We start from the raw sequence: 27,647 nt of genomic DNA, 5'->3' as shown, positions 1-27,647 counted from the left end.
TTCCTTCACTCCCGGAGACTGTAGGTCAGTTAGATCATCCTGTCACAGCACCCCCTAGTGGCCCATAATATAGCAACACTTTACTATTTAAAACCTTTTTCCTTTTATTCTTTTTTTTTTAGAATTGAATGCGTGAGTGTTGCGTTTACACTATTTCTACCCTTCTCTCCCCTAAACAGCCAACTCCTCCCATTTCCAAACCCACTCCCCTCAAATAAAATCTTTTCTTCTTTAATTACTGCGGTTACACACACACACACACACACACACACACACACACACACATTAGAGAACCTACTGAGTCCCTTTAGTGTTGCTTATATGTAATGTGTTTAGGGTTGACCACTGGGATTGATAACCCATTAGGGGATCATTCTTGGAGAAAGCTAGTTTTGTCTTGATTGCCAGAAGCTAGGGCTGGGGCCTTGTGAAATCTCTCCTCACCTCATTGGCATGTCCTCTGGTGTGGTCATAAAGCAAGTCTTGTTTCGGCACCGTATTGTTGAGATAAGCCATCTTCCTTATCGTGTGTGGAAAGTACTCTGTCCCAGCAGGCATCCTCAACAGCGGGCTTTCACCAATAGCCCATCCCCTTTGTTGAGATAATTTGTGAGCCTTGGGTGTGTTGTAGATATACTGAATATCTGTTGCATATACCACATGCGTATATATTATATGTAGTGTATAGCATATTACATATACTATACTATATTGGGCCCTGGGCACTCCATAGTTTATGGTCTATTAATGTTCCATGTTAGCATTTAAAAATCACAGGCAGGGTTAAGGAGATGGCTCAGTGGGTCAAATGCTTGCTGTGAAAACATGCGAACCCGAGTACAGATCCCAGCATCTACATCAAGTCTGTCGGCCGCACACCTTGTAATCCCAGCACTGGGGAGGTGGGGACAAGGGTCCCTGAGCCTTGCTTGCTGCTCAGCTAGTCTATCCCTTCTGCAAGCTCCAGGTTCAGTGAGCAACCCTGCCTCAAAGAATAAGGTGGAGAGTGGCCAAGGAAGCAACCTGACACAGCTTCCACACACATGTACCCGAGCCTCCTCCCACATACATATACTCAAAACACAGGCGGGAAAACAGCCCCACCACACTTCTAAGTTGAATCCTCATGGATATATAGCCACACGGTTAATTTTTCAGAAAAAAAATAAAGTAATATACAGAAACAAAATGATATTTAAAAAGGTAAGACAGGAGTATGTGGTTACTACACCACTGCTCTTCTTTTGCATATGTAAAGTATATATATATATATATATTTTTTTTTTTTTTCGAGACAGGGTTTCTCTGTGGTTTTGGAGCCTGTCCTGGAACTAGCTCTTGTAGACCAGACTGGTCTCGAACTCACAGAGATCCGCCTGCCTCTGCCTCCCAAGTGCTGGGATTAAAGGCGTGCGCTACCACCGCCCGGCTGTAAAGTATATTTTTTGCAGTCAATTTAGGAGAGAAAGGTGAGTGCTGAGAGAGAGAGAGAGAGAGAGAGAGAGAGAGAGAGAGAGAGGAGGCAGCAGAACTTCAGATAACCCAGGATAGCCTCGAACTTGCTAAATAGTTGAGGACGACTTTGAACTTCCGATAGCCCTGCCTTCATCTCCCAAGTACAGGGATGTGCCAATACTGTACCCGCCATGCAAGTTCCATGAACCGTCATGCTTGGTTTCTGTGGTGCCTCGGATCTAACCCAGGGCTGTGGGCATGCTGGACAGGCAGTGCACCAAACTGAGCTACAGCCCCAGCACTGGGAGAGTTTTGGTTACGCTGAATGCAGTCTCCTGAGAGGTCCTCTCTCTCAGAATAGCATTAAATTTGGGAACTGCTAGACTTCAGAGTTCTTCTAGAAGTTGTTCAGTTACCTTCTGGATTTTTTTTCTGCTTCGGTCAGTGGCATGAACAAGACCATGGGAGCTGTTCTTCCTAGCCATCTTGCCTGCCTGATGACTTTGGCCCCTTCAGTCAGTTTCAAAAACTTACTACATGGCTGTAATCTCCTCAGAGATGGATTCATTCCTAACCAAGGATTAGGACATTGCGACGCTGGGGCTTTACTTTGTGACTCTTGTTATTGACATTCTTGTCAATAGGTGCCCAACCTAAGTCATACAGAGTTTCTTCATCGTGAAAAATAAAATTCTCTGACACCGGCCTTGCCCAGGGCTGTGAAAGTGAGGGCTTGTGCTCAAGGCTGCTGATTGGTCCAACTGTGCCCGACTCACCTGAGATCTTTATACTTGGATGCAGGGATGGTGGGGCATCTCCTTAAAGGGCTTTGCTTGATACACTGCTCTAGAACCCCAGCTGAGGAGAGAGAGCCTGCCATTGAGGGGTTGGTTCATCATTAGCCTGATTAAAATTCATGGGTGGAAGTTAAACACACATTTGCCACAGGAGCCTATTTCAGCGATTCAGTTCACATTGCTCTGTGGCTGGAAATGGACCTCCCCCACTAAAGTCAGACTGTCACCCTTAGCTGGACTGTAGAGTTAGCAGAAGGGTGGCCAAGATGGGTGTCATGGTGCACACCTATAACCTTCTAACTCAGGAGGATCAGGAGTTCAAGGTAGCCTTGGCTACATAGCAAGAATCGAGGCCAGCCTTGACTACATGAGACCCTGCTTTTTTAAAAAAAAAAAAAAAAAGAAGTTAGAGAAGGGATGTCTGTAAGGGGATTTCCCCTTCCATTTTGACTTCCTGAGGTTGGAAGCAAATAGGTCAGCTTTGGAAACTTCTTGGTGCAGCCTTTGGGCCCGGTGTCCCCATTCATCCTGCCAGTAGCTGCCATAGTATGGTAATCATGTAGCTAAGATATCCTGAGATGAGCCAAAGACACAGGTCTCACAGTGTAGCCCGAGCTGGCCTCAAACTTGCAGTGATCTTTTTGCCTCTGCCTCCTGAGTACTGGGGATTACAGGCATGAACCAACACACACAGTTTGGTGTATCATGTATTCTCTCAACTTGTACTGACGGACACTAAGTACCACATGTCAGACACTGACCTGCATGCTAGAGACACCACAGGGGACAAATGTTCTCTGAAGACTGACTCCATGCTACAGAGCTTGGTCTTGTTGAACCAGAATGTTCTGAGTTCCAAGCGTTGGGGTTTCCCACCAATATTCTCTATACTTGTCCACACTTCTCTTTAAGGAGAAATCTTTCCTGGCGTTATGCGGATGAAAGGGCTGTTGGCTGCAGTGGGGCAGTGGCTGTTGGCTGCAGTGGGGCAGTGGCTGTTGGCTGCAGTGGGGCAGTGGCTGTTGGCTGCAGTGGGGCAGTGGCTGTTGGCTGCAGTGGGGCAGTGGCTGTTGGCTGCAGTGGGGCAGTGGCTATTGGCTGCTGTGAGGCAGTGGCCTTCAGAATGGCCAGAGTTGTAGTGCCCCCCACTTTGTTTATGAGAGGCAGAGTTGAAGTATGACCCTCTGAGAGCCAAAACACAGCATATGTAAGTCTGTGTGGTGCTGAGCAGTTTAACCTTCCTGTGTGCTGGCTTCCTGCCTGGTGAGAGTGTTAGAATCAAGCAAGCTATATATTAGATATTAAAGCGAATTTTATTTAGTTATTCTATAATAATAATTATTATATTCTATATATTTCATTCAACAAGTATGTGGGAGGCCACCCGCAAATGCCTTGGCCATTGTATTAGGTCTTGGATAGATGAAAGAGGCATAGTTCTGGGAGCCAGCACCGTGCTGCTGTTGCAGGGGATGGCATGGGGCTCCCAGAGAGGACAGCCTGGGCTGATGGGACAGGAATTTACAGGCAGTAGGCGTAGGAGGTAGAGGAGGGAGGAGCTTGCTGGAGAATATTGCATCTAAACAGGGAACAGGGTGACTCAGTGATTCCTGTCACACACACACAGGGTGGGGGGCGGAGAAAGGGAGAGAGGAAGACATCCATGCCTGGAGCCACAGAGCAAGTGGAAAGCAGAGTTAGAGGGGGACAGAGGCAAGATAGGGAAGCCTTGCTAGGATTTGCACATTAGATACAAAGCCAGCTGTCCCGTGAGGCACAGCTTCCAGGGTCTAGATTAGGTTTGAAAGAATAGACTCTTCCCCAATTTCCTGTCGCACTTCTAAGGGAGCCTCCAGTACAGCCTTTCAGTGTGGGGGCTTGCATCCTGGGGAGCTTCAAAGAGCCCAGGCATCCTGAGCTGCATTGTGGGAACCTGTGGCCCTGGGCACCCAGGACGTGTGGGAGTGTTTAAACCTGTTCTAGGTAAGGGCCAGGAAGGGTAAAGGAGACTTTCGATGAGGACCAGAAGGGCAGGAGCCATCCCTCTTTTTTGAGAGGTTGAGAGAGAATTGGGTCAGAACCAAATTGGTTATTCTGGAAGGGATCTCTTCCAGGGAAAAGGGAAGAAGCAGTCCCTTAAGAGAGAATGTTTCTTCAGCTTCAAGTCCAGCCCCTACCCTGCAGCCTCTGCAAGGCATCCCACTGTGGCGGGCTAGGAGGCATCTCTGAGGTGAGAAGACCAGGTCAGGGCTCTTGGGAGCCCTGAAGGACAGTGCAGGGAATTGAGAGATGACCAGAATAGTTCAACCTCACAGATTTCTTACCCTACTGCTTATCAGTGAAAGAGGGTCCGGACTCTACAGAAGGGAGAAGCCTTCGGGAATACAGAGTTAGGCTAGCAACACTCCCCCAAAACTGTCAGAAACGGGGGCGGGGGACTGACCCAGTAGAGGACTGCAGCAAGTAGAGCAAATGGAGACTTGCTGCATGCGTAAACACTGCAGCAAGCAAAATGGACGTGAGCAATGTGGGGGAGGGTGTGCCTGGAGTGCACGTGTGTGCGCGCACATGCGCATGCCACTGGAGGTGTGGGTATAGTTCAGAAGACAGCTTCAGGTGTCCGTCTTGCCTTTCTCCTTGTGTGAGGCAATGTGTTTGCTGTCATGTGTCTCTGCACGCATCAGCCTAGCTGGCCCACCAATTTCTGGAAGTTCTTCTGTCTGCCTCCTTGTCCTCCATAGGAATGCCGGGATTGCTGATGTATGTTCTACTGCACCCAACTTTTACATGGGTTCTGGGAAGCCAAACTCAGGTCCTCATACACGCGTGACAAACGATTTAACCCCTGGGCTAACGCCCCAGCTCCATGTATATTTTTAAATCTTTGTCTGCTTAGTTATTTATTTCTTAATGTCTTCCTAGCTATCTCTACATAGTGAGGCATTAAAATAGTCACCAAAATAATGCTTTAAAAATTTATTTATTTTTATGTTATGTGCATGCATGTTTTGACTGCATGTCTGTAAGTGCATTGCATGATTTCCTGGTACCCATGGAGGCCAGAAGAGGGCATCAGATTCCCTGGAACTAGGATTGCAGATGGTTAGGAGCTGCTGTGTGAGCGCTGGGAACCAAACTCAGGTCGTCTGCAAGAGCAGCAAGTGCTCCTAACAACTGAGCCATCTCTCCAGCCCGTTAAAAAAAAAAGTGAAAATGATTGTTTAGATTAAACAGAGTTAAAATGAACAGTTTATGGGAAAATTCACAGCAGAAGATGGGTGGAAGTTGGATATTAAAAACTGTTAAGGTAGTTTAAATTGGTTGAGGTTTTAGGAACAGTTGGGGTATAATGTGTGCTAGATACCAGAAATCTTAGTAATTGCATAGAGACGTTCCATTGTGGGGGGCAGGACACAGTCCTACCTCAAATGTTAGCTTCAGAAGACCCTCTGGTTGAAGCAAACATGAATCTGAATGTGTCTCTAGGAATCTGTTACTCTGTTGTGATTTTTGAGACCAGGTCTCATGTAGCCTGGGCTGGCCCACATCTCTCTATATAGCTAAGGATGACCTTGAACTCCCTCCTGAGTGCCAGGACCGCAGGCACGTGCCACCACACCAGGTTTATGTGATGCTGGGTGTGAGCCCTGGTCTCTCTCTCTACCCATGGAGCTAAACCCCTAGCCCTGTTTCCTTCATCTCTGTGGAAATGATATATTCCAGTCAAGAAAAGAAAGACAAAAGGCAGAAAGCCAGAGATCCTTGAAAAACTCACCATCTAACAGATAGGTCCATCCCTTTCCTCGTGCAATTTGCCAGATAGAAACAACTGAGCCTTAGGCTAGGCCAGTGAATTGAATCACCATCCCGTGTTCCCAATAAGACCAGGCCTTATCAGTTTCTCTGTGAGATACACTTGAAGGGTGCTCAGGGATTCTGGAAGCCAGATGAGCTGCCCTGTCCTATGGGGACCAACTAACGACCAAAGAGGTGACACTGTGTCTTTGGACAACGTCCCCCAAGCACCTTCCAAAACTATCAACCACTCAGGGCCAAGACCCTGGCCAGTTAGCTGATGCCACCCTAGGATGTTATGTTAATTTTCCTATAGACTGACCATCCGTAATGTGAAACTCCCAAATCTAAAATGCTCCACAGACCAGAGCCAATGCTGCGCAGGGCTGCAGGTCCTTTAGACCCCACCTAAGCCAGAGCATCTGCAATCTCAGCATTCCTATGGGAAGATTCATAGATGTATCCTTTTGTTTGTTGTTTTCTCTGTGTAGCCCTGGCTCTCTTGGAACTCATTCTGTAGACCAGGCTGGCCTCGAACTCACAGAGATCTGCCTGCCTCTGCCTCCCGAGTGCTGGGATTAAAAGTGTGCGCCACCGTTCCCACTGTTGCCTCAAAATAAAGCTGCCAGATTGAAAAGGATGTGGATTTGTTGTTGTTGTTGTCGACTAGTTTCTAAAATTCTAGTATCTATTTTTAGCTTGCTCCCTAAAAATATTGTTTAGGAGTCTGTAAGTGTATTTTTAGTCTCCTATCCTTCCCAACACTGGGCCTATTGTGTTTCTGGATACCTTAAACAGCCTCCGTTTTCTTGGCCTCGGAATGGCATTGCCCACGGAGGACTCCTCCTCTCCTGGGTGAAGTGGCTAAGCCAGAGTTTGCAAAGGCGTGAGGCAAGGGCCACCCCAGGGTGTGTGGAACACCAGCGAGGATAATGCTGCCTGTGTGTGCGGGCTGAGTCACCCCTGCTCTCCCGGTCCCCGCCCTGATAAACACACACACACACAGAGAAGGGGGGTAGAGCAAGGCCGGGGCGGGGGGGGGGGCGAGGAGGGAGGTCAGGGAGGCTCCACCTTTTCAAATCAGTCAGAATCATCAGCCTACTAAAGTTCCTGCCATGTGGCCCTTCCTTCCTCCTGATGAGAGACCCTGTGCCTGGGCGTGTCCACCCTCCTAAGCTAGGCTATATTATATGGGTGTAGTCATGCCCTACTTTCCACAACCTTCTTCTCAATTAACTGCTTTTTCCCAGGCTGAATGCCTATAGAAACTAACATGGGTACAAGAAAGTCTCTGCATGAGGCCTACCTGACAGGAAAATCCTCGTAATCACTGATAATTTAAGGGCTACAAGTAAGTCTTCAGTGTCGCTATAACAGTTCTCAGTACTACATCCATCCGTCTCCTTCTGCCTTCCTCTGTACCCTTTTTGTTTAAAAACTTACTGCTTTTAGGGAAAGGGGGCAAAAGGAAGGGAACAGAGGGATGACAGGGATGACAACGTGGCAAAGGTTTTTTTTCTTTTTTTATCTTTATTGAGCTATAAATTTTTCTCCACTCCCCTCCCTTCCTCCTCTCTCCCCTTCTACTCTCTCCCGTGACCCCGACACTCCGCTCCCAATTTACTCAGGCGATCTTGTCTTTTTCACCTTCCTAAACAGATCACGAATGTCTCTCTTCGGGTCCTCTTGCTTATCTGGTTTCTCTGGTGTTGTGGCCTGTATGCTGGTTTTTCTTTGCTTTACCTGTGCCCATCCAAGCACGCCAGGCTGCTGCCGCCCAGCCAGGAGTAGGCGTGATGAGTAAGGGGAAGCATGAACATTTGGTCAGGGCCATTTCCCCCGAACTTTGGCACATCCTCATACTTCTGAGGCTGTAGTTGGTGTCCTAGAGCAACTGCCAGCGACCAGCCTCTCCTTAGAGGACCATAAATGGTAAGTGTCCCACCGTGGCAAGCACTCCTTGACTCTGACGGCCTCTGTCATTAAACACAGTTGCCTCCTGTACGATACCTTGTGCACCTTTAAACTCTTTTGGGTTGGCTGAGAGCCCTGAGGTACACGAGCACAATACCACATCTGTGTTTCCCTGCTCAGCCTGGTTCTGCCTGCCGCACTCTCTTCCCCTCCTCCAGTCTGGTGGGAGCAGCCTACCCTCACCCCAAGGCTCTGTCCTCCCCTCCTCCCCTCTGTTCTCGCTATCTTTCTGTCATCTGATTTTTTTTTTTTTTTTTGGTTTTTTCGAGACAAGGTTTCTCTGTGGCTTTGGAGCCTGTCCTGGAACTAGCTCTGTAGACCAGGCTGGTCTCGAACTCACAGAGATCCGCCTGCCTCTGCCTCCCGAGTGCTGGGATTACAGGCGTGCGCCACCACCACCCGGCTCTGATTTTTTTTTTTTAATTTTAAATTCGAATTTCATTTTTATTAATGAACTTTTTAAGGTTAGCGTACAAAAGTAACAGGTTCCTTCGTGGCTTCTTCATACATATGTGTCATTGTATCCTAATCTTTCTTGTGAGGGTTTCTGTCTCATCTATGTGCCCAGTAGTTGTCTTTTTGTGATGAGTTGGGACAGAAGGGAAAAAGAAGGTGAGAAGCTGAGACGACTCTTGGCAATTTTACAAGATAATTCACAGTGTTGGGGGGGGTGGTTGTGAAAGCGGAGTTCATATATGCAGCTGTTGTTGCCTGGGAGGTAGAAGAAAGAGAAAGGGAAGTAATTACATTTATGTGTGCAAACATGGGATCTCTCTCTCTCTCTCTCTCTCTCTCTCTCTCTCTCACACACACACACACACACACTTATACACAGAGATTTGTGGCCAATTAGATATAGAAAAGTTATCTGATTAAAGACAACTTAGTGTTTTAGTCTTTGACACGGAGAGGAAGTATTCACTAGCAAAGATTGTGTGTCTTCTTTAAAAGCGATTTAAGCATTTTATTGTGTATGAATCTTTTGTCTGCATGTATGTTTGTGCACAATGTATGTACCTATGCGTATGGAGTCTGGAAGAGGGTGCCAGATCCCCTGGAACTGGAGTTACAGATGATTCTGAGCCACCCTGTGATTGCTGGGAATTGAACCCAGATCCTTTGCAGGAACAGCAAGGGCTCCTAACTGCTGAGCCATCTCTCAGCCCTGATGATGTGTCTTTGTAATGAGGAGTTCCACCCAGATGCAGTCTGATATCCTGTTGCCATTTTGGTCTTGATAAGACAGATGTAAATGCCTATGGGCCACAGGGGAGACAGTGGAAGAAGCCATGTTTGGGCAGGTCTGTAAAGAGAACTGGAAGCCCCTCTCTCGTGAGATGGTTAACAGACTGGTCACTGCAAGTGAAGTAACTCTACAAGGACAGTCTTCTGGGTTCACTTGTGGCAACTGCTCAGTTATGTTCTTTGTTCATGATCCCCTTTAGAATCTCTAGAACTAGAGAGAAGTCTAAAAGTAAGGAAAGAGAGACATGGGGGGCTTGTAGCTTGGTAGTTAGAGCACTTGCCTAGCCTGCAGGAGGTCCTGGGTTCCATCCCCAACACTGCAGAAACCAGGAATGGTGGCTCATGCCTATAATCCCATAACACAGGAGGTAGAGGTAGGAGGCTCAGAAGTTCAAGGTCATCCTCATCTATACAGTAAATTTGAGGTCAGAGTGACAACTTTTAATATCATTTTCTGGAACAAAGACACCTGAGACAGCAGGCAGGACCGTGGGATGGAGAGAAGCCACTGGACCTGGTGGCTGTCCACATGACACAGGGTACCTTGAGGGTCTGCATAAGCATACATACTATGGCACCCATCTCCCCCTCCCCTTGTTCTTTGCTGACATTAAATAGCCACTTATCGATGGCTTTCTGTTGTCTTCAATCATGTTTACCTTTTTCAAGGGAAAATAACATTTTTAGCCTTCTGTGTGCACGTGTATGTGGGAGGTTGGCCAGAGAACCAGAGGAGTACCCTGGGCTGTGTCTGGTCGGCCTTGGGCACACGAAGGGAACCTTGTGAGTCAAGCTGTGGGCAGAGCCTCTCTGCTCTCTCTGCTTGCCGCAGAGGAAGGAGGAATGGTGACATCTGAGGTAATTTTGCAGAATTGATGTTATGTGTTGTTCTGGGAAAACCAAATATATCATATGGGCTGTTTCTGTCCACTAGACGGCATGGGTGGTAAACCTTCTAGAACCTCTTCCCACAGCTTGAGCCCCTGGTGTGTGGCATGCTTTTCCTGTTGGTGGCTTCCTCTTGGCTGGATTTTGATGATTGCTTTTCCCTCTGAACCACTTGGACTTAACTTTTTGCCTGTGTCCTTCTCAGACAAAACAAAGCAGCATCATGTATTTTCCCTGTGAAAGAAAGTTAATTCAGCTTCCATCTTGTTTTCTTTTTCCTGCCTCTCCTGTCTCTCACACAGCCTTTACTTCCGTTTTCTCATGCTAATTTCGATGTCTTAGCAGCTGGCCTTTCTCAGTACCCTTGTCCATAAATTTTCCGTGCTTTGTTGAAACTCCCCCAAGTCATGAGCTTCCACCATCCAGGCAGGGCTGAGCCTTAACTTGGTCCATCAAGCTAGCCTAGCACATGGCACCTCTGTGGAGACACTGAAGTTGACAGCAAACCACAGTACTCTAGACTCTTGTTTCTTGTCGGGATTACACGTGTCCTCCGGTTTCTTTCCTTTCCTTTTTCTGTTTGTGTGTAGGCTTTTTTGCTTGATGAGTATACAAGGGAACAAATATCTCTCTAGTTCCCTGGAAAACTCAAATGTTTTGAGATCTCCTTCAAAGGTCATCACTTCAGCGTGCCACAGGGTAAAGAGCCCCATGCCCTATCCCTCATAGATTGTATTTGTTTTTTATAATATTTATTATTGTTGTTTATCAAATAAACAAAGTATACTGTTTTCACAATACATTGGACCAGGGTGATTTTTCCCTGCTTATCTATAGGTGGTAAGGCTGGAACTCAAAATCTTTGTGTGCTTTATGATACATTTTGTTTGGGAAAATATGTATATTAGAGTGGGGGGGGTGTTAGAAAACTCCAGGAGAATATGAACTACCCTAACCCATTTTCTGCTTTTGTTTCTAGGGCAGCAAAGGTGCCTACCGGTACCATTGGCAGAGTCACAATGTCAAGCATAGTGGTGTGGATGACATGGTGTTGCTCTCCAAGATCACAGAGACCTCCATTGTCGAGAACCTGAAGAAGAGATACATGGACGACTACATCTTTGTATCCTTTGTCCTCTCCTTTGCACACCCCTGGGATAGGACAGCTCCACTGTAATGTGGGTCTCTGCCCATGAGCCACGCCTCCCGAAAGTCTGAGCTGGCTCTCAGAACGGGCTCTTAGTATTTTCGTTTTCAGAATGGGGCAGCTGTGCTTCCAAGGGCAAAGATGAGGCTAAAGTGTTTTCCTGGCATCTCACGGGGTCTAAGTGCAGCTCCATGATAGTGCCCCTTTGAACTACAGCATCATGTATTCTAAGTGTCTAATCCTGCCCTGTCTGCAGGGTTCTGTGTCATCCCGATGACATGATAGGAACTCTTCCCTCCAGACTATGAAGATTTAAAGTGAATCACCTGATGAATAGAAAAGACGCCTCCCCAGTTTTTCTGAACCTTTATATTTGCTGAAGGAAACACGGGAAGGGATGATCAGCTCTTGAAAATGCCTGGTGTGTTTCCCTGTTAGCTTGCCAGATGCCATTTTATAACAGGGCTTTAAAAGCACAGGGCACACACCTCTTGGAAACGTGTCTTGACTTCACAGTCCAGGAGAACTATGATAGTGGAGGATGTGCCTCCTGCACTCAGGAGTTTTCCTTGGAGCAACCATACGTTAGTGAAATGTCACCTGGGTTAGTCACAGCCATGCAAAGGTCTGTGTTACCTGTACAGCGGTGCCCAGGTGCCAAAGGCTGATGATGCTGGGGTGGCTCCTGATGGTAGTGTCTAGGAAGCATGGGTGCTTTATGATGTAATGTGCATCTTAGGTTTCACCCAGAGCACCCTGGGAAGTTTTCTCACCAGGGGCTTTTTGTTTATTACTTGCCGTCTTTACTTGACTATTAGAATCACCGAAACCTAGACAGCTATACTTTTCAGGCTGCCTTGGCTGCCTGCCCATCACTGGTGTGTTTAGGTGTTTAACTCACTCAATACTCCTGTGGCAATGCCCATTACTTCAAGACACTTGAATCATTGCAAACAGTACTGTGCTGTTTCTTATTGACCAAAAAGGGAATTTCCTCTAAATATCCGTGCAGTTAAATTCCTAAAGCCCTCTTTTTTAAAAAATATTTATTTATTATTATGTATACAATATTCTGTCTGTGTGTATGTCTGCAGGCCAGAAGAGGGCATCAGATGTCATTACAGATGGTTGTGAGCCACCATGTGGTTGCCGGGAATTGAACTCAGGACCTTTGGAAGAGCAGGCAATGCTCTTAACCACTGAGCCATCTCTCCAGCCCTAAAGCCCTCTTTTTAAGGCTCAATATATATTCAAACTTGTTGACCGTTATGATAGCGTTATTTAAATTTTTAATGTACGAGTTGTTTGTATATTTTAAAAGGGTTGTATGGGTTTCATTATTATCTCTTGCTGGTCTGGAATTTGTTTTGTAGAACAGGCTTGCTTTGAATTCATAGAGATCTGCTTGTTCTTGTATCTGAAGTGCTGGGATCAAGGGCATACACCACCCGGCCCAAGCAAGATTTTTTTAAATTATTTTTAATTATGTAACTCTGTGTGTGTGTGTGTGTGTGTGTGTGTGTGTGTGAGAGAGAGAGAGAGAGAGAGAGAGAGAGAGAGAGAGAGAGAGAGAGCAGTGTCCAAGGAGACCATAGAGATTCAGAACTCTGATCCTCTGAAAGAGCAGTACAAGCCCTTAACCACTGAGCCATCTCTCTAGCCTTTATACATATTTTTGGGATAAGATGTGATGTTTTGATGCATGTGGACATTATAGAATAGTTAAATCAGGCTAACTAACAGGTCTGTCACTTCCTATACTTGGATATGTGGTTTAGCCATTTAAAAATCTCTGATCAACTTTGACATATTTGTGCTGTCCAGTCCAGAGAATTATCTACAGTAGCTCTGCTTTTGGTTTTTTTGCTTGTTGTTGTTTATTTTTGTTTTTCAGGACAATGTTTCTCTGTGGCCCTGGCTGTTCTGGAGTATGCTCTGTAGACCAGGCTGGCCTCAAACTCAGAGATCCATCTGCCGCTGCCTCCCAAGTGCTGGGATTAAAGGCATGAACCACCAACCACCTCCTGGCTGTTTTTAGTTTCTGAGTAAGTGAGTTTATTAAACATGTAGCAAGCAAAAGTAGAAAAATAAATAGTACGTAGCAGATAGAGAGAAACCTCGAACATATAATAAGACATCATTAGACAGGCACTCAGGACATGCTGCAGAGACAGCTGGGGTGGCCTAAAAGACAGCACCACCAAACTGAAAGTTAACAACATCGAGCAGAAACTTACTAGGGAAACCACATTGAGGCCAGTATGCACCGTGGAGCAGATTGTCCCCCACGGTGAGATTTCCAAGATAATAACAAAACAAAAACAGTTAACAGCAGATAAGATAATACCAAACTGGGGGCTGCGGGACGTTCAGCAGGAACACGGAGTTTCTGGTTGAGTCTTCCCTCCACGGATGAGCTAGCTTCTCAAGGCTGAGCTCCGGCCTCTTGTTCCTGCTGCAGAGATTTTACATTATAGGACAAACAAGAATAATAAGGTTGGAAATAGTTCACAGTCTAGCTGTTCTCAAGGGCACAATGTGTTTATTACCTTCAGCTGCTTGCTGATTCTCCCCTCTCCACCCTGCCAAGCCCCTGGCAGAGCAAGGGAGCCACCTGACCCTGGGCAGGCAGTTTTAGAAGATTCTTGACAATAGCATGCTTGGGGCTGGAGGGGAGGCAGCTGCTCCACTCGAATGGCACATGGCAATTTGATGATATAATGCACATTACAATATGACATTATTGTTAACTTGGAGTCAACAGCATCCTCTTGGTTAACGGTGGCCTGTAGCTTACAGACAGATCCTTCCCACCGTTGTCTTTAAACGGAAGTTCCCCTGGGATACAACTGTGCTTGTTTAATGACAGATTCTGCCGCTTTCATGGGTACCATGGCCTACCCAAGTCACTGAAACAGGCCATCTGACCTTCGGAAGTCTAAAGCAATTACTTTCCAGAGCAGAATTAGCGCCACCACCTGCTCCATGTGCCTTAGTTTGACCGTAAGGAAGCAGTCATGTGTACTTTAGTTCTCCTCTCCTCTCCTCTGGTCTCACACACTGAAATCTGCTTATTTCATTTGGATTTAACACCATCAAAAAATGTTGTGTACAAGTCCCCACGGCACATGGAAACTGGTAGGTGGGTTAGGAAGGACTGGGTGCAGGTTGTGGATCCAGACTGCCTGGCTTCTACCTATTGAGCTGCATCCCAGCACTGGAAACTTTTAAATGGAAGATCCAAAAGCCTTGGGATGTAGGCTTGTTTTTTTAATTATTTACAGAGAAATGTGGGGGTTTGTTTGCCTGTTTGGTGTGTGTGTGTGTGTTTGTGTGTTATGTACACATGTGTGTGTGGTATGCACACATGTGTGTGTTAGTGCATGTACCCTTATGTGTGCCTCTGGAGGCCAGGGGAGGGCATTGGATGTCTTCCTCTATTGTTTTCCATCTTATTTTTGAGTCAAATGCCTCTCACTGAACCCTAAGCTCACCAGGCCAGGCTGATGAACCACTCCGGTTTTCTAGGGAGCTCCTAACATGAACCTGTTTATGCCTCCCCAATGCTGGGGTTACAGGCATGTGTAGCCATGGCTGGCTTTACTAGGGATTCGAACTTGGGTACTCTTGTTTTCACAGCAAGCATTAGCACCCACTGAGCCTTTTCCCTACCCAGTAGACGTGGTGTTCGATCAGCTGAATGAGAGAAGACAAAAGCAATGATGGTGGCTGTTGCCTAAAGTCAGTCCAGCCTCAGTCCAGACAGCCGTGCCCCTCAGCGGGCTGTTTACTGATATGGGCCCAGAAGCTTCTTGCAGACAGACAGCATAACTTTTATGCAGAGAACAAGTTGTAAAAGCTCTTCCAAGCAGTATATTTACTTGACATGACTTATGTAATGCAGCCTAGCAGAGGGAAAGACACTAAACCACCCGAAATCCTACCACCCAGGGCGAGTTCCTGTGGATCTCTCGGCCTTTAGTATTCTCCCGTGTGCGTCTACACAAACGTGCATGCTCTCTTGCTGTTTAACAAACCGCACACCCCCACCCCCTCAGGTATTTTTGGCTTTGCCGCACAGTTCTTGGCATGGGATACGTTGTATTAAGTGATCCCTGAAAATCTGTTGACTCTCAAGACTTTTTAAATTCAGACAGCAGAATTTTTTTTAATGACTCGATGGGGCAGGGGGTGGGGGGTAGTGAAGGCCTTTGAGTCAATAACTGACTAATGGTGCTTTCGCCCGAGGAAATGAGCTGCTTGACCACTAATGACTTTATGATTTAGACATCTCTGCCCACTCCTGCGTAAATGGGCTTGCTTTCGGCAGGTGGGAGGGAGTCACTTCCAGCTCTGGGGAGGCCTGGCATTGCTGATGGATGTTTGTAACAGCAGTATCTGCCTTCCCTTCTTTCCCTCTGGTCTCCGTGACCACTTCAGTCTTCAGAGAGAACCCATAGCATAGCGTTCCTGTAAGTGAAAGATGACTTCGTTCTTTGTTTCTTCTGTGTGTGTTAAGGTAAAAGAGAGGTTAATAACTATGAGCACGCCTTTTACTTCTCCCGCCCATAATACCAGCCCTGTTTTGTATTGTAGATCAGCACAAAGGGCACTCGGTGGCTAATGCATGCAGGCCAAGCATGGTTGCTTTGTTCTCCGTTAGGAAACAAAATCCTCTTAGAACACGCTGACATTGTCTGGCCGCTAAAGCCCCCAGAGGAAGGCTGAGTTTACCATCCGTTTCTTAGAGATGGCTGCCACACTGCTTACAATTACGTTCTAAATTGTGCAAGGGGAGAAAGTTCTGGAGTTTGGAAAGAAAAGAGCTGTAGCCGCACTCCGCTGTCCGTCCGTTCCAGCCGCTTGGCTGAGCAGAGTTCCTGTGTGGAGCCCCTCGCACTTGCTGCTCCAACTGTCTTTAAGCTTTCTTCCCTCAAAGGCCACCACACTCAAACGTGCTTGGCATTTTTAATCCCTCAGTGAGGAGTTCAGGCTGTCTTGCCAGACCAGTGATTTGGAGAGGCAGTGTGCTCTTAGTCATTCAGAATGAAACTTGGCCCTCGGCAGCCGGTTCACACAGAGGGGACAGCGAGCTGGGTGAGACATTGGTCTTGTGACTGGAACCAAAGGTTCAAGTTCTGGCTCAGAGCTTCTCCAAATATAGGACTTTAGCCAGAGGCCTCCCCTTCCTTCACTTTCCAGTAATATATATGTGGTGAGGTTGACTGATCGCTGTAGGCTGTCATCGTGTTCAGCAGTTCAATGCTCTTAGCTTTGCCTAATCTTCAAAATACATATGGAGGGCGGGACATGTAGCCTAGTTGGGAGAGTACCTCCCTAGTGCGCTTGAGGAAGCCCTGGGTTCAATCCCCACCGCCACATAAACCAAGCACTGTCCTCCTATGAAAGGCAGGAAGATCAGACATCCTCAGGTACACTGTAACCTTTAGGTCAGTCAGGGATACACGAAAACCTGTCACAAAAGAATACTAAGAAATGGACTAGGGAGATCACTGGGTGGTTAAGAGTTGCTGCTGCTCTCCTGGAGGACCCGAGTCTCCAGCACCCTCATTGGGGGCTCATTCACAACTGACAATAATTCTAGCTCCAGGGAGTCTAATACCCTCTTCTGGCCTCCACGGCCACCGTATACAATCAACAAGCACACATATACATAAGTAAAAACAAATCTTTAAAAAATAAGAAATAACTTCTTTTCGAAGTTAAGAATGAGACATAGGTCGGCAGAGGCTCACCTCGCCCCTACATCCCTCAAAAGGCCATCTTACACTACGTGTGTCGAAAGGAGATGCTCTAAAGCCAAAGAACGATCCTTTACACCGGATGAACTGGGTTTTGTGGAATCCGTCATTATCGTTGGGGGAGAGGCACAAAGGCTCAGAAGTCAGGTGACATCGTTCAGGAGTTGATTCTTTCCTGGCACCTTTGCGTCGGTTTCCAGGATGAAGCCCAGGTCACTGGGTGTGGTGGCGAGTGTCTTGACCCGTTGAGTCATCTTGCCAGCCCTGAATTGAGCCTCATGAAAAATTCAGCGTGTTGTTCTTTTTTATTTCCCTTATCACTTGTGCTGCAGGTGGATGATGAGCATTCATAGACACACGGACCAACATCTGGGAACCAGTCAGTCGAAGATCTGCCTGGTTCCTCCTGACTCTCATTGTCTCTTAAATGAGGTGCCCCCACCCCCGCCCCGCTTTTATTTGGTATCATAGCTTCATATCGGCCTGCGGTTTGAGAATTAACTTTAAGCCACACCTTCACTGTGGAAGATTATGTGTGTAGAGATAATGGCCCTGGCGGTGTCCCCAGAGGCGCACCTGAATTATGTATTGGGTGTGGGAGGGAGGACTGAGGGACTTTTTTGGAGCTCCAAACCCACCAGGGCCCTGAACTCTTTGGGTATTAGCTCAGGTCTCTAAAGACCCAGCCAGATAGAGAAGGTGAAATTGTTTAGATACACAATGAAGTCCAACTCCAACTGGAAGCAACTGAATTTGTTCCTCTGGCCGGTTCAGATGTAGGTGCGTTTGTAGGTACTTAGTGTGGTGGAATCAGGACACAGTGACCTTTTCAAATCGAACTTTGTCTTTCATCAGTCTTCTCGGATACTGATTCTCTGGGGGACCCTGCTGGGGAATTTAGGGGAGAGTCTATAGCATCCCCTTCATTCTCACCTGGGTCACTGCCTCCGCATCAGCCTAGAACAGTCTAGAAGAGGTTGTTCACAAAGCACACTTAAACAACCATGGCTCCATTTCCAGCCCATACTCACCTCAGTTCTATTTATTAGGTGGCTGAGGGCGTGGGGGAGGGGCAGGACGCCTTTGGCTTTCATCCTCATGCAGCCCTTTCTTCTCCTGTGGCAGTGGCCCATTGTCCCCAGGAAGTGGCTGGTTAACAGTGTATCCTTTACCATGAAGGGAAGGGCGCTGTCTTCTGTGGAAGGCTTATGTCTCCCTTGGTTTGTTTTTTGCTCAGAATTGGCATTTTACAGCCTTCAACTTGGTCTTACCCTAAGAATGCTTACAGCTATTGAGCAAGAGAATCCAGATGAGAGACAAAACCTAACCCTTCAGTTTTGATTATTAGATGCTTACACAAATCTTTTTTTTTCTCCTCGTTTTTTGAGATAGGGTTTCTCAGTGTAACAGTCCTGGCTGTCTTAGAACTAGCTCTGTAGACCAGGCTGGCCTTGAATGCACAGAGATCCTCCTGCCTCTGCCTCCCAAGTGCTGGGATTAAAGGTGTGCACTACCACTGCCCTGCAATCCTTACACAAATCTTGAGAATAAAAAAAAATCCTACTAAGATAGATTCTATTTTATTTATTTATAATTTAAGTTATGTGTATGGGCCTTTTGCCTGCATGTATGTGGGCCACATGCTTGCCTGGTGCCCGAGGAGGGGCATGGATCCCGGGGAACTGAGTTACAGACGATCGTGATACACAGTGTGGGCGCCGAGAATTGAACCCTGGTACTCTGGAAGAGCAGCCAGTGCTCTTAACTGCTGGACCATTTCTCCAGTTCCTAACGTGGGTTTTGGAGTAGACAAAGCCTCTTAGTTCTAAGTAAGGAGAGACTGCAGAGCATCCCAATCCTCCCTCATGAAACCTTGCACTGCTGATTTAAATGTAAGGTTGATACGTGAACAAAATAGGGATCGCCCAGTTATAGTTCAGTCTTAGCTAAACAAGTAACCTTTTAGTGCAAGTGTGCCCCAACGTTACTCTAGGTCTGCTTATAGCTTAAACATTCTCATTGTTTACTCGACATCCAGATTTGATGAGGTGGTCTGTATTTTTTTATTCCCAACTAACAATAGCAATGGAAGTACTTGCTAGTTACAAAAAGCTGTTATTCATTGCACCCTCAGCCTACCCAACAGAGCCTCTAGCCCAGGTTGACCTTTGCCTCCCTATGTAGCTGAGGATAACCTTGAACTTCTGTTTTTTTGTTTTGTTTTGTTTTGTTTTATTTTTCTGAGACAGGGTCTCTCTGTATAGCTTTGGTGCCTGTCCTGGAATCCACTCTGTAGACCACACTGGCCTTGAACTCATAGAGTGCTGGGATTCTAAAGGCATGTGTCATCACTGTCCAGCCATGGGCATCTTTCATCTCTTGAACAATCAAAATTAAATATTAAAAAAGCACATCATCACTATCTTTTTTCTATTATTAATTCATCTTCATTTTTCAACTTGGAAGGTCTTTCTGGTCAGTAACAAGTGAAGTGAAAAAAAGCAGTTGAGTCATTTTGTGTCTGTGTGTGTGTTTAAATTATTTGACATACCCACACCCATTTATAATGTCTATTAATAATTCCATATTTCATCTAAGGCCAAAGTGGTCACCTGCATTATGATGTGAGAGATATCACTATGTAATGACACATGCATCCAAGAACATGAGTTGAGGGAATGGCATCTAGGTGCTGATTGCTGTTCATTGATTATTTCGTCTATTTCCACAGCAAGGTTGTTAATTAAATAGGTCTTGGTTTATCCCCATCATCCATTAACCACAGTTTAGAGATATGTTCTGTACAGTCTGGAAAGTGCTCTACAACAGCTGTGCCTTTGGTTTTGAGTTTGAACTTATTAAGTGTGTAGCAAGTAGGAATAAAATAATGAGGGGGAAATTGATAGATAGGTAGATAGGTAGATAGATAGATAGATAGATAGATAGATAGATACATATGTCATCAAACCAGGAACTCAAAACATTCAGTAGAAATCAACGGGGAAAGATGGCATTAAAGCAGTCAGCTGGCATTCTTGATTGAGAGACTCCCAGGCAGAGGGGAGAGTTCCCTGAGTGGAGCTTCCAAGTAAAAGAAAAAAAAAAATTAGCAGCAGACAGAGATGGCATCATCAAACCAGGCTGAATCATCAGAATCCATCAGAAACTGACTGGGGAAGTTGAAGTAGTTGGCTGTAGCTCCCAACTGAGCTTCCTTTCCATGGCTGAACTGTCTGGCTTCTCTGCCCCATGGTAGGCACTTGCACTTGTACATCAATAGTGATTTCTATTGGAAATAGTTTATCAGCTGGCTATCCTCAACGGCACAGCGAGTTTACTCTTGCACTGTTTTGCTGCTTTCTCCCTCGTCACACATGGTGGCTACCAACCGATCCTTAGATATGGGTCTTTGAGGACATGACATAAAATGCTTGTCTGAAGTCAGGGCAGGGAACCAGCTTCTAAGTTCAAACAACACATGACAATTACCAGTATAATGCCCCAGGTGAGAGTTGGACAGGGCTTGGGGATCCACCCTGTTTGAGCCAGTCCCCTGTTATATATCCCTATTATAAAAATGGCTTCCCCGAGAAATAATCTCACAGTTTTATATTCCTTTTATTATTTGAAACTGTTTATTTGTTAATAGATTTTGTTTCAATAATTTATTTGTTAAAATGAAGATATTTCTAGTTCACGATTAGTTGAACAATTTTGAGTGGGACACAGTTGTGCACACCTGCAGATCCCAGTAGTCGGGAGGCTGAAGCTGGAAAATCACACGAACCAAAAGCGAAAACCAACCTAAGAAACAGCAAGAGACACTGCCTCCGAAATAAGAAAAACAACAGAAATCTAATGGCTGGAGGGGGGCGGGGCTGGGTGCTGATTTTTTTTCATGATTTTCTTCCCTCAGAGGGGACAAAATGTTTAATTTGTTCTGTTTGTTCACTGCTGAATTCCCAGCACCTTAAAGTGCCCGGTGTGTTGTAAACAACCAGCACAAAGTAGTTGCTGAGTAAAGGAGGGGTGGAGGGCAATCTCATAACATCCCCTTACTTGAGTGGTTGCTGGGTAAAGGGTAGAGGGCAATCTCATAACATCCCCTTACTTGAGTGGTTGCTGAGTAAAGGGTGGAGGGCAATCTCATAACATCCCCTTACTTGAGTGGTTGCTGGGTAAAGGGTGGAGGGCAATCTCATAACATCCCCTTACTTGAGTGGTTGCTGGGTAAAGGGTGGAGGGCAATCTCATAACATCCCCTTACTTGCGTGCATCAAAATGTATAAAACTGGGTTGGTGAGATTGGCCCAGTGGACAAGAGTGCTTGGTATACGGTCTGTGGTGTGCGTGCCTTTAATCCCAGCACTTGGGAGGCAGAGGCAGGCAGATTTTTGTGACTTCGAGGCCAGCCTGGTCTACAAGAACTAGTTCCAGGACAGGCCCCAAAGCTACAGAGAAACCCTGTTTCAAAAAAAACCACCACCAACAACAAAAAAGTGCTTGCTATGTAAGAATGAGGACCCAAGTTCAAATCCCCTAGCGTCCATGGGAAAAGCTGGATATGCCTGTGCATGCCTGTACCATCAGCACTGTGTCTGGCAGACAGAAGGACCCCTGGGGCTCCTTGGTGGCCAGCCTAGCTCCAGGTTCAGTTAGAGATCCTGACTCAAGGGCAGAGTGGAAGACACACAGCCTCCTATTCTGGCTTCCTCACATGCACAGGTCACAGGTACAGACACCCTCATGCAAACATGTGTATGTATTACACATACACACACACACCATAATCTTCCAGATACATACACATACATACACACTGGGGTTGTTTTTGTTTATTTTTATTTTAATTATAAACAACTTCAAACACACATATACACGGTGAGACTTTAAGGGGAGGCAAAAGAGATGACTCGGTGGGAATAAGTGTTTGCAAAGTCCGAAGACCTGAGTCTATTTCCCGGAACCTACATAAACAGCTGGATGCGGATATGAAGGGCCGGCACCGCAGGAACCACAAGAGAGATCCTGCCTCAGCAAGGAGGGAGGGAGGACCAACTGCAGGAAGTTCTCCTCTGGCCTCCACACAAATGTGGTGGACCCAGTCTACCCCACATAAAATAACTTAAAAATTTTTTTAGTTATAAAAAAAAACAAGCAAAACTTGACATCCAGTGCACACTTCCTCTCAGAGAAGCATTCCTGGATTCTCCAAATACTATCTTTCTTCTCCAAGCCTTAACTGTGTGGAATTGTTATTTTCTTCTCCCAATGTAAATGGATAAAAATAAATGAGATGCTGAGAACTTTGAGAATTAGAACGTTTGGTAATGTTGGTACCTCTCACTTTCCCAAAGCTTCGGGGTCCCCCTGTTTGTTCAGGGGGGAAACAAATGTGTGGGGTCTTTTACCTCAGAGGTACACGTTCCAATGGAAGAGGGCTGCTCATTGACCTGATTGTGTGATTGTGCCCTGGCACTTCTATGCCGTGTGTGTGTGTGTGTGTGTGTGTGTGTGTGTGTGTGTGTTCCTAGCTCTCCATGCTGCTGGTCTCAGAAGAAGGTACTTTAATTTATGTAGAATCCTTTGTGTGTGTGTGTGTGTGTGTGTGTGTGTGTGTGTGTGTGTGTTCCTAGCTCTCCATGCTGCTGGTCTGAGAAGAAGGTACTTTATCTATGTAGAATCCTTTTTGCAGCACTGATGATGAACCTAGTTGCTGTTCCTGGGGAGGAGTAAGCCCTGAGCTGTGTAAATGACTGCTTTTGCCTTTGTGGTGTTCATAACATCCACCCTGGGTGTCCTTCCGTCCAGCAGCTCATTGCATGCTCCGTAGCATCTGTTGACTGAAAAGCCTGTCTCTGTGAAGGTGAATGATGGACCTTAACCAGACTGAAATCCAGACATACATAGGATCCGTGTTAATCTCCGTCAACCCTTTCAAGCAGATGCCGTATTTTGGAGAGAAGGAAATTGAAATGTACCAAGGAGCGGTAAGTTACGTACTCGATAAGTTGCTGCAGTGTTCAGGGATTTTGTCATTTACACCTAGTTTTTCCATGAAGTTATCAGTACATTTACATTTTCTTATGGATTATTAATTGGGGGCGGTCAAGTAAATGACCTTGTTTGAGGTTTTTTGTTTTGTTTTGTTTTTTAATTTTCGAGACAGGGTTTCTCTGTGTAGCTTGTCCTGGAACTCACTCTGTAGACCAGGCTGGCCTCGAACTCACAGAGATCTGCCTGCCTCTGCCTCCCGAGTGCTGGGGTTAAAGGTGTGCACCAGCACTGCCTACCTGATTTTTTATTTTAATTGGATACTGATCTTCAGCATGGAACTCAAGGGGGTATAGACTAACATGGGGTTAATATACATGTATAATTAGTTAAGTGGGTTGCATTACGCAGAGTCTGCAGTGGTCTTCTGGCTTCCATGTGTGCTCCAAAGTTATCAGTAATGAAAAGAAGCACAGGAGGAGCTGGGGGATAGGTCATGAGCTTGAGGACCAGAGGAGCTGGGGGGATAGGTCACGGGCTTGAGGACCAAAGGAGCTGGGAGGATAGGTCACAGGCTTGAGGACCAGAGGAGCTGGGGGGATAGGTCATAAGCTTGAGGACCAGAGGAGCTGGGGGATAGGTCACGGGCTTGAGGACCTGAGGAGCTCGGGGGATAGGTCACAGGCTTGAGGACCTGAGGAGCTGGGGGGATAGGTCACGGGCTTGAGGGCCTGAGTTTGCGCCCCGGAACCCAGGTGAAGATGCGGCACATAGTAGTGTGTGTTTGTAAACTCAGTGCTGAGGAGGTGCAGACAGGACAGTCCCTGGGGCTCGCTGTCCAGTCTAGCCTAATGATGGCCTCCAGGCCAATGAGAGACCCAGTCCCAAAGGAGTCAGACTCAATTCCTGAGAGTAACACCCAAAGTTGTCCCCTGTCCTCCACATCAAAGCAAGCATGAACACATACTTATATTTCTCTCTCTCTCTCTCTCTCTCTCTCTCTCTCTCTCACACACACACACACACACACACACACACACACACTTAGAAAAAGAGTCAGCCAGGCAGTGGTGGCACACTGTAGAAGGCAAAGGCAGGTGAATCTCTGTGAGTTCGAGACCAGCCTGGTCTTCAGAGACCTAGGACAGCGAGGGCTTTACAGTGAAATCCTGTCTTGAAAAACAAAACCAAAAAGGAAAATCAGTCATAGGTAAAAATCAATGAGATGCTGGGAACTTTGAGAATTAGAACCCTTGAAGCTTTGGCTCTGGCTTGAAAATGCATCTTGCATTACTTCATTTACTAAAGTGGCTGCTCTCCGTCCACACCCACTCCACAGTCACTTCATCTGTGGGTTAGAAGGGTAACCAGCAATCCTTCCCAACATGTCTCATTCTGCAGCTCATCCCACCGCTTAGCCCTAGATTCTGCATCTTCTTCCTTCCCTTCTTCAGAGCAGAAACACAAGAGCCATTATTAATCCCGGCCCTGGAAGCCAAACAAAAGAACACATAAATCCAGTTGAAGTGGAAGGCATTTACCCAGAGATAGTGCGCACCCCATTGTTGCCGGATAAACGCTGCTGGTAGCTGGAGCTCAAGGAGGCCTGCCACGGGAGACCTTTGATAATGCCGCCTTTATCAGGGGCCGGCACAAGGACAACACTGTCAGCCGACGTCCGCGCCCTGTCCTGGCACTCCAGTCCACAATCCTAGGGCAGCTGGCATGGAGCTGGCCTGACACCCCCACCCCCACCAGTAACAGCAAGGCTCCAACACGAAGAGCTGAGATACACACACACGTGGACACACTCAAGCACAGACGTGTTTCTTTCAAGTTCTCTGGAGAGTCGCTGTGTGCCAGCCCTCTTCTATGCTGTTTATCTTTTTAAGAGTTCTCTGTATAGAAATGTTATAATTTAAAGGAAAAAAATCTTTATTTTCATTGCTCTTGGTAACACTGTTATACAAATAGTTTTTACTGAGTGTTAGGCCCTGTGTGTGCTTGCAACAATGCTAGACCCTTCCATGTGAGAACTGTATCACTTTATCTACCCTGTTTCACAGAGGAGGGAGCGGCTGCACAGGGGAGCAGTACCGCAGTCTACGGAGCCAGGAGTTAAACTCACATCATAATGACTTTGGGGTCTCGATTGAGAGATAGGACATCAGAGGAGGTGGCTACTCAGTACTCCGTAGGCACCGAGGTCGGAGGCTGGGTGAAAGTGTAGGTGGGCCAGCCTGGTCTACAAGAGCTAGTTCCAGGACAGGCTCCAAAACCACAGAGAAACCCTGTCTCGAAAAAAACCAAAAAAAAAAAAAAAAAAAAAAAGAAAGTGTAGGTGGGAAGGAAACCAGCAGAGAGTATCGGGCTTCAGAGATGGGGCTGAAGCTGCATGCTGGATCCCACCCCCAACACTGAATAAACCCGGCCTGGTACAGTGTAGTTCAAAGTCACCCTCAGCCACATAGGGAGATGGAGGCAAGCCTGAGATCCATGAGACCCTGTCTGGGGATGGGAGGAGTGTAAATGACCCTCAAGAGCCAAGGGTATAACTTCCATTAAACAGCTTAGGAACCTTAATGGGAAAGGCTTGTGTCTTAGTCAGGGTTACTATTGCTATGTATTGTATGATGAACACCGTGACCAAAATCAAGTTGGGGAGGAAAGAGTCATTTGGCTTACACTTCCACATTATAACCCATTACTGAAGGAAGTCAGGACAATAACTCAAACAGACTTGGAATCTGAAGGCAGGAGCTGATGCAGAGGCCATGGAGGGGTGCTGCTTTCTGGCTTTGTCCCCCTGGCTGCGTTCCTATAAAACCTAGGAACTACCAGCCCAGGGGTGACCCCACCCACAAAGGAATGGGCCCTCCTACTTCAGTCACTAATAAAGAAAATGCCCTAGAGTCTTGCACCCACCCCAGCCTATGGAGGTATTTTCTCAACTGGCTCCCTCCTCTCAGGAGCCTCTCGCCTGGGTCAGGTTGATGTAAACTAGCCAGCACAGATTGTCTCTCGTTTCCCTCCGCTAGGCAGCGTTCTCGCCACTCCCCCTCCTTCCAGTCTGCACCCTCTGTTCTTCCGTACAACGTTCTGCTTACCTGTTTTCCCAGAGGTTACACATAATTCTGATTAGTAATCTGTAGAGAAGAAGCCCATCTAAAACCACGTCTGTGGTCCCAGCAGGCCTCCCCTGTCACCATGAAGGCCACGTCTGTGGTCCCAGCAGGCCTCCCCTGTCACCATGAAGGCAGGCTTAACATACAGCTTGAGCCCTGTTAGGAGTTCTGCATTCCCGAGAAGAGCCTCCGGCTCTTACTAGGTGGCTCCCTATGGGTAGAGGACACTGGGTCTGGGACACACGAGTACTTTGCTTACGGACAGTGTCTCCCCTCTCCCCTCCATCCCCTTTTGCCACTGAAGTCTTTAGAGCTTGGCAGTATGCAGCGGTTTCTCAGGCAGCACCCTTTTCTTCAAGTCCATCCCTGTGTAAGAAAATTTAAGGATGGTTTAAGCAAATTATTCCTTATGTTTTTGTGTGGATTTATCTTCTAAAATCGCCATCCTGCTCATCTTCTCCCTCTCCTTGTGAGACCCTCCGAGACGGGACGGTGTGTCACCCTGGACTCAGCTTTTCTCCTCTCCTGCACCACATGAAGTGTTTTTATTTCTGTTTGCTTTAAAAATATTTTCTCACATTTGTCTGTTTATTTGTGTGCACCGTGGTGTGCCTGTGGACGCCAGAGAACAACTTGCAGGAGGAAGTTCTCTCCTTCTTCCTCGTGGGTCCAAAAGACAGAACTCAAGTCGACAGGCTTAGTGGCAAAGGCCTTTATCTGCTGAGCCCCTCACCAGCCCTGTTTTTTGAGATTGAGTCTCATGTAGCCCATGCTGCGCCTTGAGCTCACTAAGTAGCCAATAATGACTTTGATCCTCCTGTTTCACCTCTTAAATTTTCTTAAATTCTGGGATTATAGCTATATGCCACCGTGGAAGCTCTGTTTGTTAATTTTTGAGGGATTGGTGAAAGCAGGTGCCTAGCAACTGAATACACGGGGCTGGAGTCAGCTGACAGAATGACTGTTAGGCATGGGGCATTTTCCAATTTTAATTTTGTTTATGTGTGCGAGCGTCTGCCTGCATGTATGTCTGGGCACCGTCATGTGCATGCAGTGCCTGAAGAGGCCAGAAGAGGGCATCAGATATCCTGAAACTGGAGTTACACGTGGTTGTGAGCCACCGTGTGGGTGCTGAAAATTGAACCTGGGTCCTCTGGAAGAGTAGCCAGTACTCTTAACCACTGAGTCATCTCTCCAGTCTCTAGTTTTAAATCTGTGCGTAACTAAAGACCCTTTCACACACCCAGGAGCATCTCTTACTGTTGTGTGTCACCTCCAGCCCTCCCCTTGAGAAAGGAAACAAACTAGCCGAACCAGTTCCTCCTTGTGAGGAACCACACCTCTTGCCATCTTCTTGTGGAAAACGTACAAGTTTCCCTCCTTGGGAATACCCCTCAGTTCCCAGTGAGATCCAAGGATAGCAACTTGCCTCACAGAGAAGAAAAATACTGTCAGCGTTTGGAAT

General features: G+C 46.6%; 1 protein-coding gene across 1 annotated transcript in view; it reads left to right on the top strand.

The window, feature by feature from the left end:
- Nucleotides 1–27,647, top strand: part of Myo1e (myosin IE) — a 194,052-nt gene that overhangs the window by 69,700 nt on the left and 96,705 nt on the right. The window contains exons 2-3 of the mRNA XM_041679607.1: nucleotides 11,134–11,277; nucleotides 22,964–23,053. Coding sequence (XP_041535541.1) covers nucleotides 11,134–11,277; nucleotides 22,964–23,053 — 234 coding nt within the window. The remainder of the gene's footprint in view (nucleotides 1–11,133; nucleotides 11,278–22,963; nucleotides 23,054–27,647) is intronic.

The sequence above is a fragment of the Microtus oregoni genome, unplaced genomic scaffold (genome assembly GCF_018167655.1).
Source record: "Microtus oregoni isolate MIOR12 unplaced genomic scaffold, Mior012 000032F_ref0000030, whole genome shotgun sequence".
NCBI lineage: Eukaryota > Metazoa > Chordata > Mammalia > Rodentia > Cricetidae > Microtus > Microtus oregoni.
Note: the sequence above shows the minus strand (reverse complement) of the source record. Positions and strands in the feature narration are given on the sequence as shown.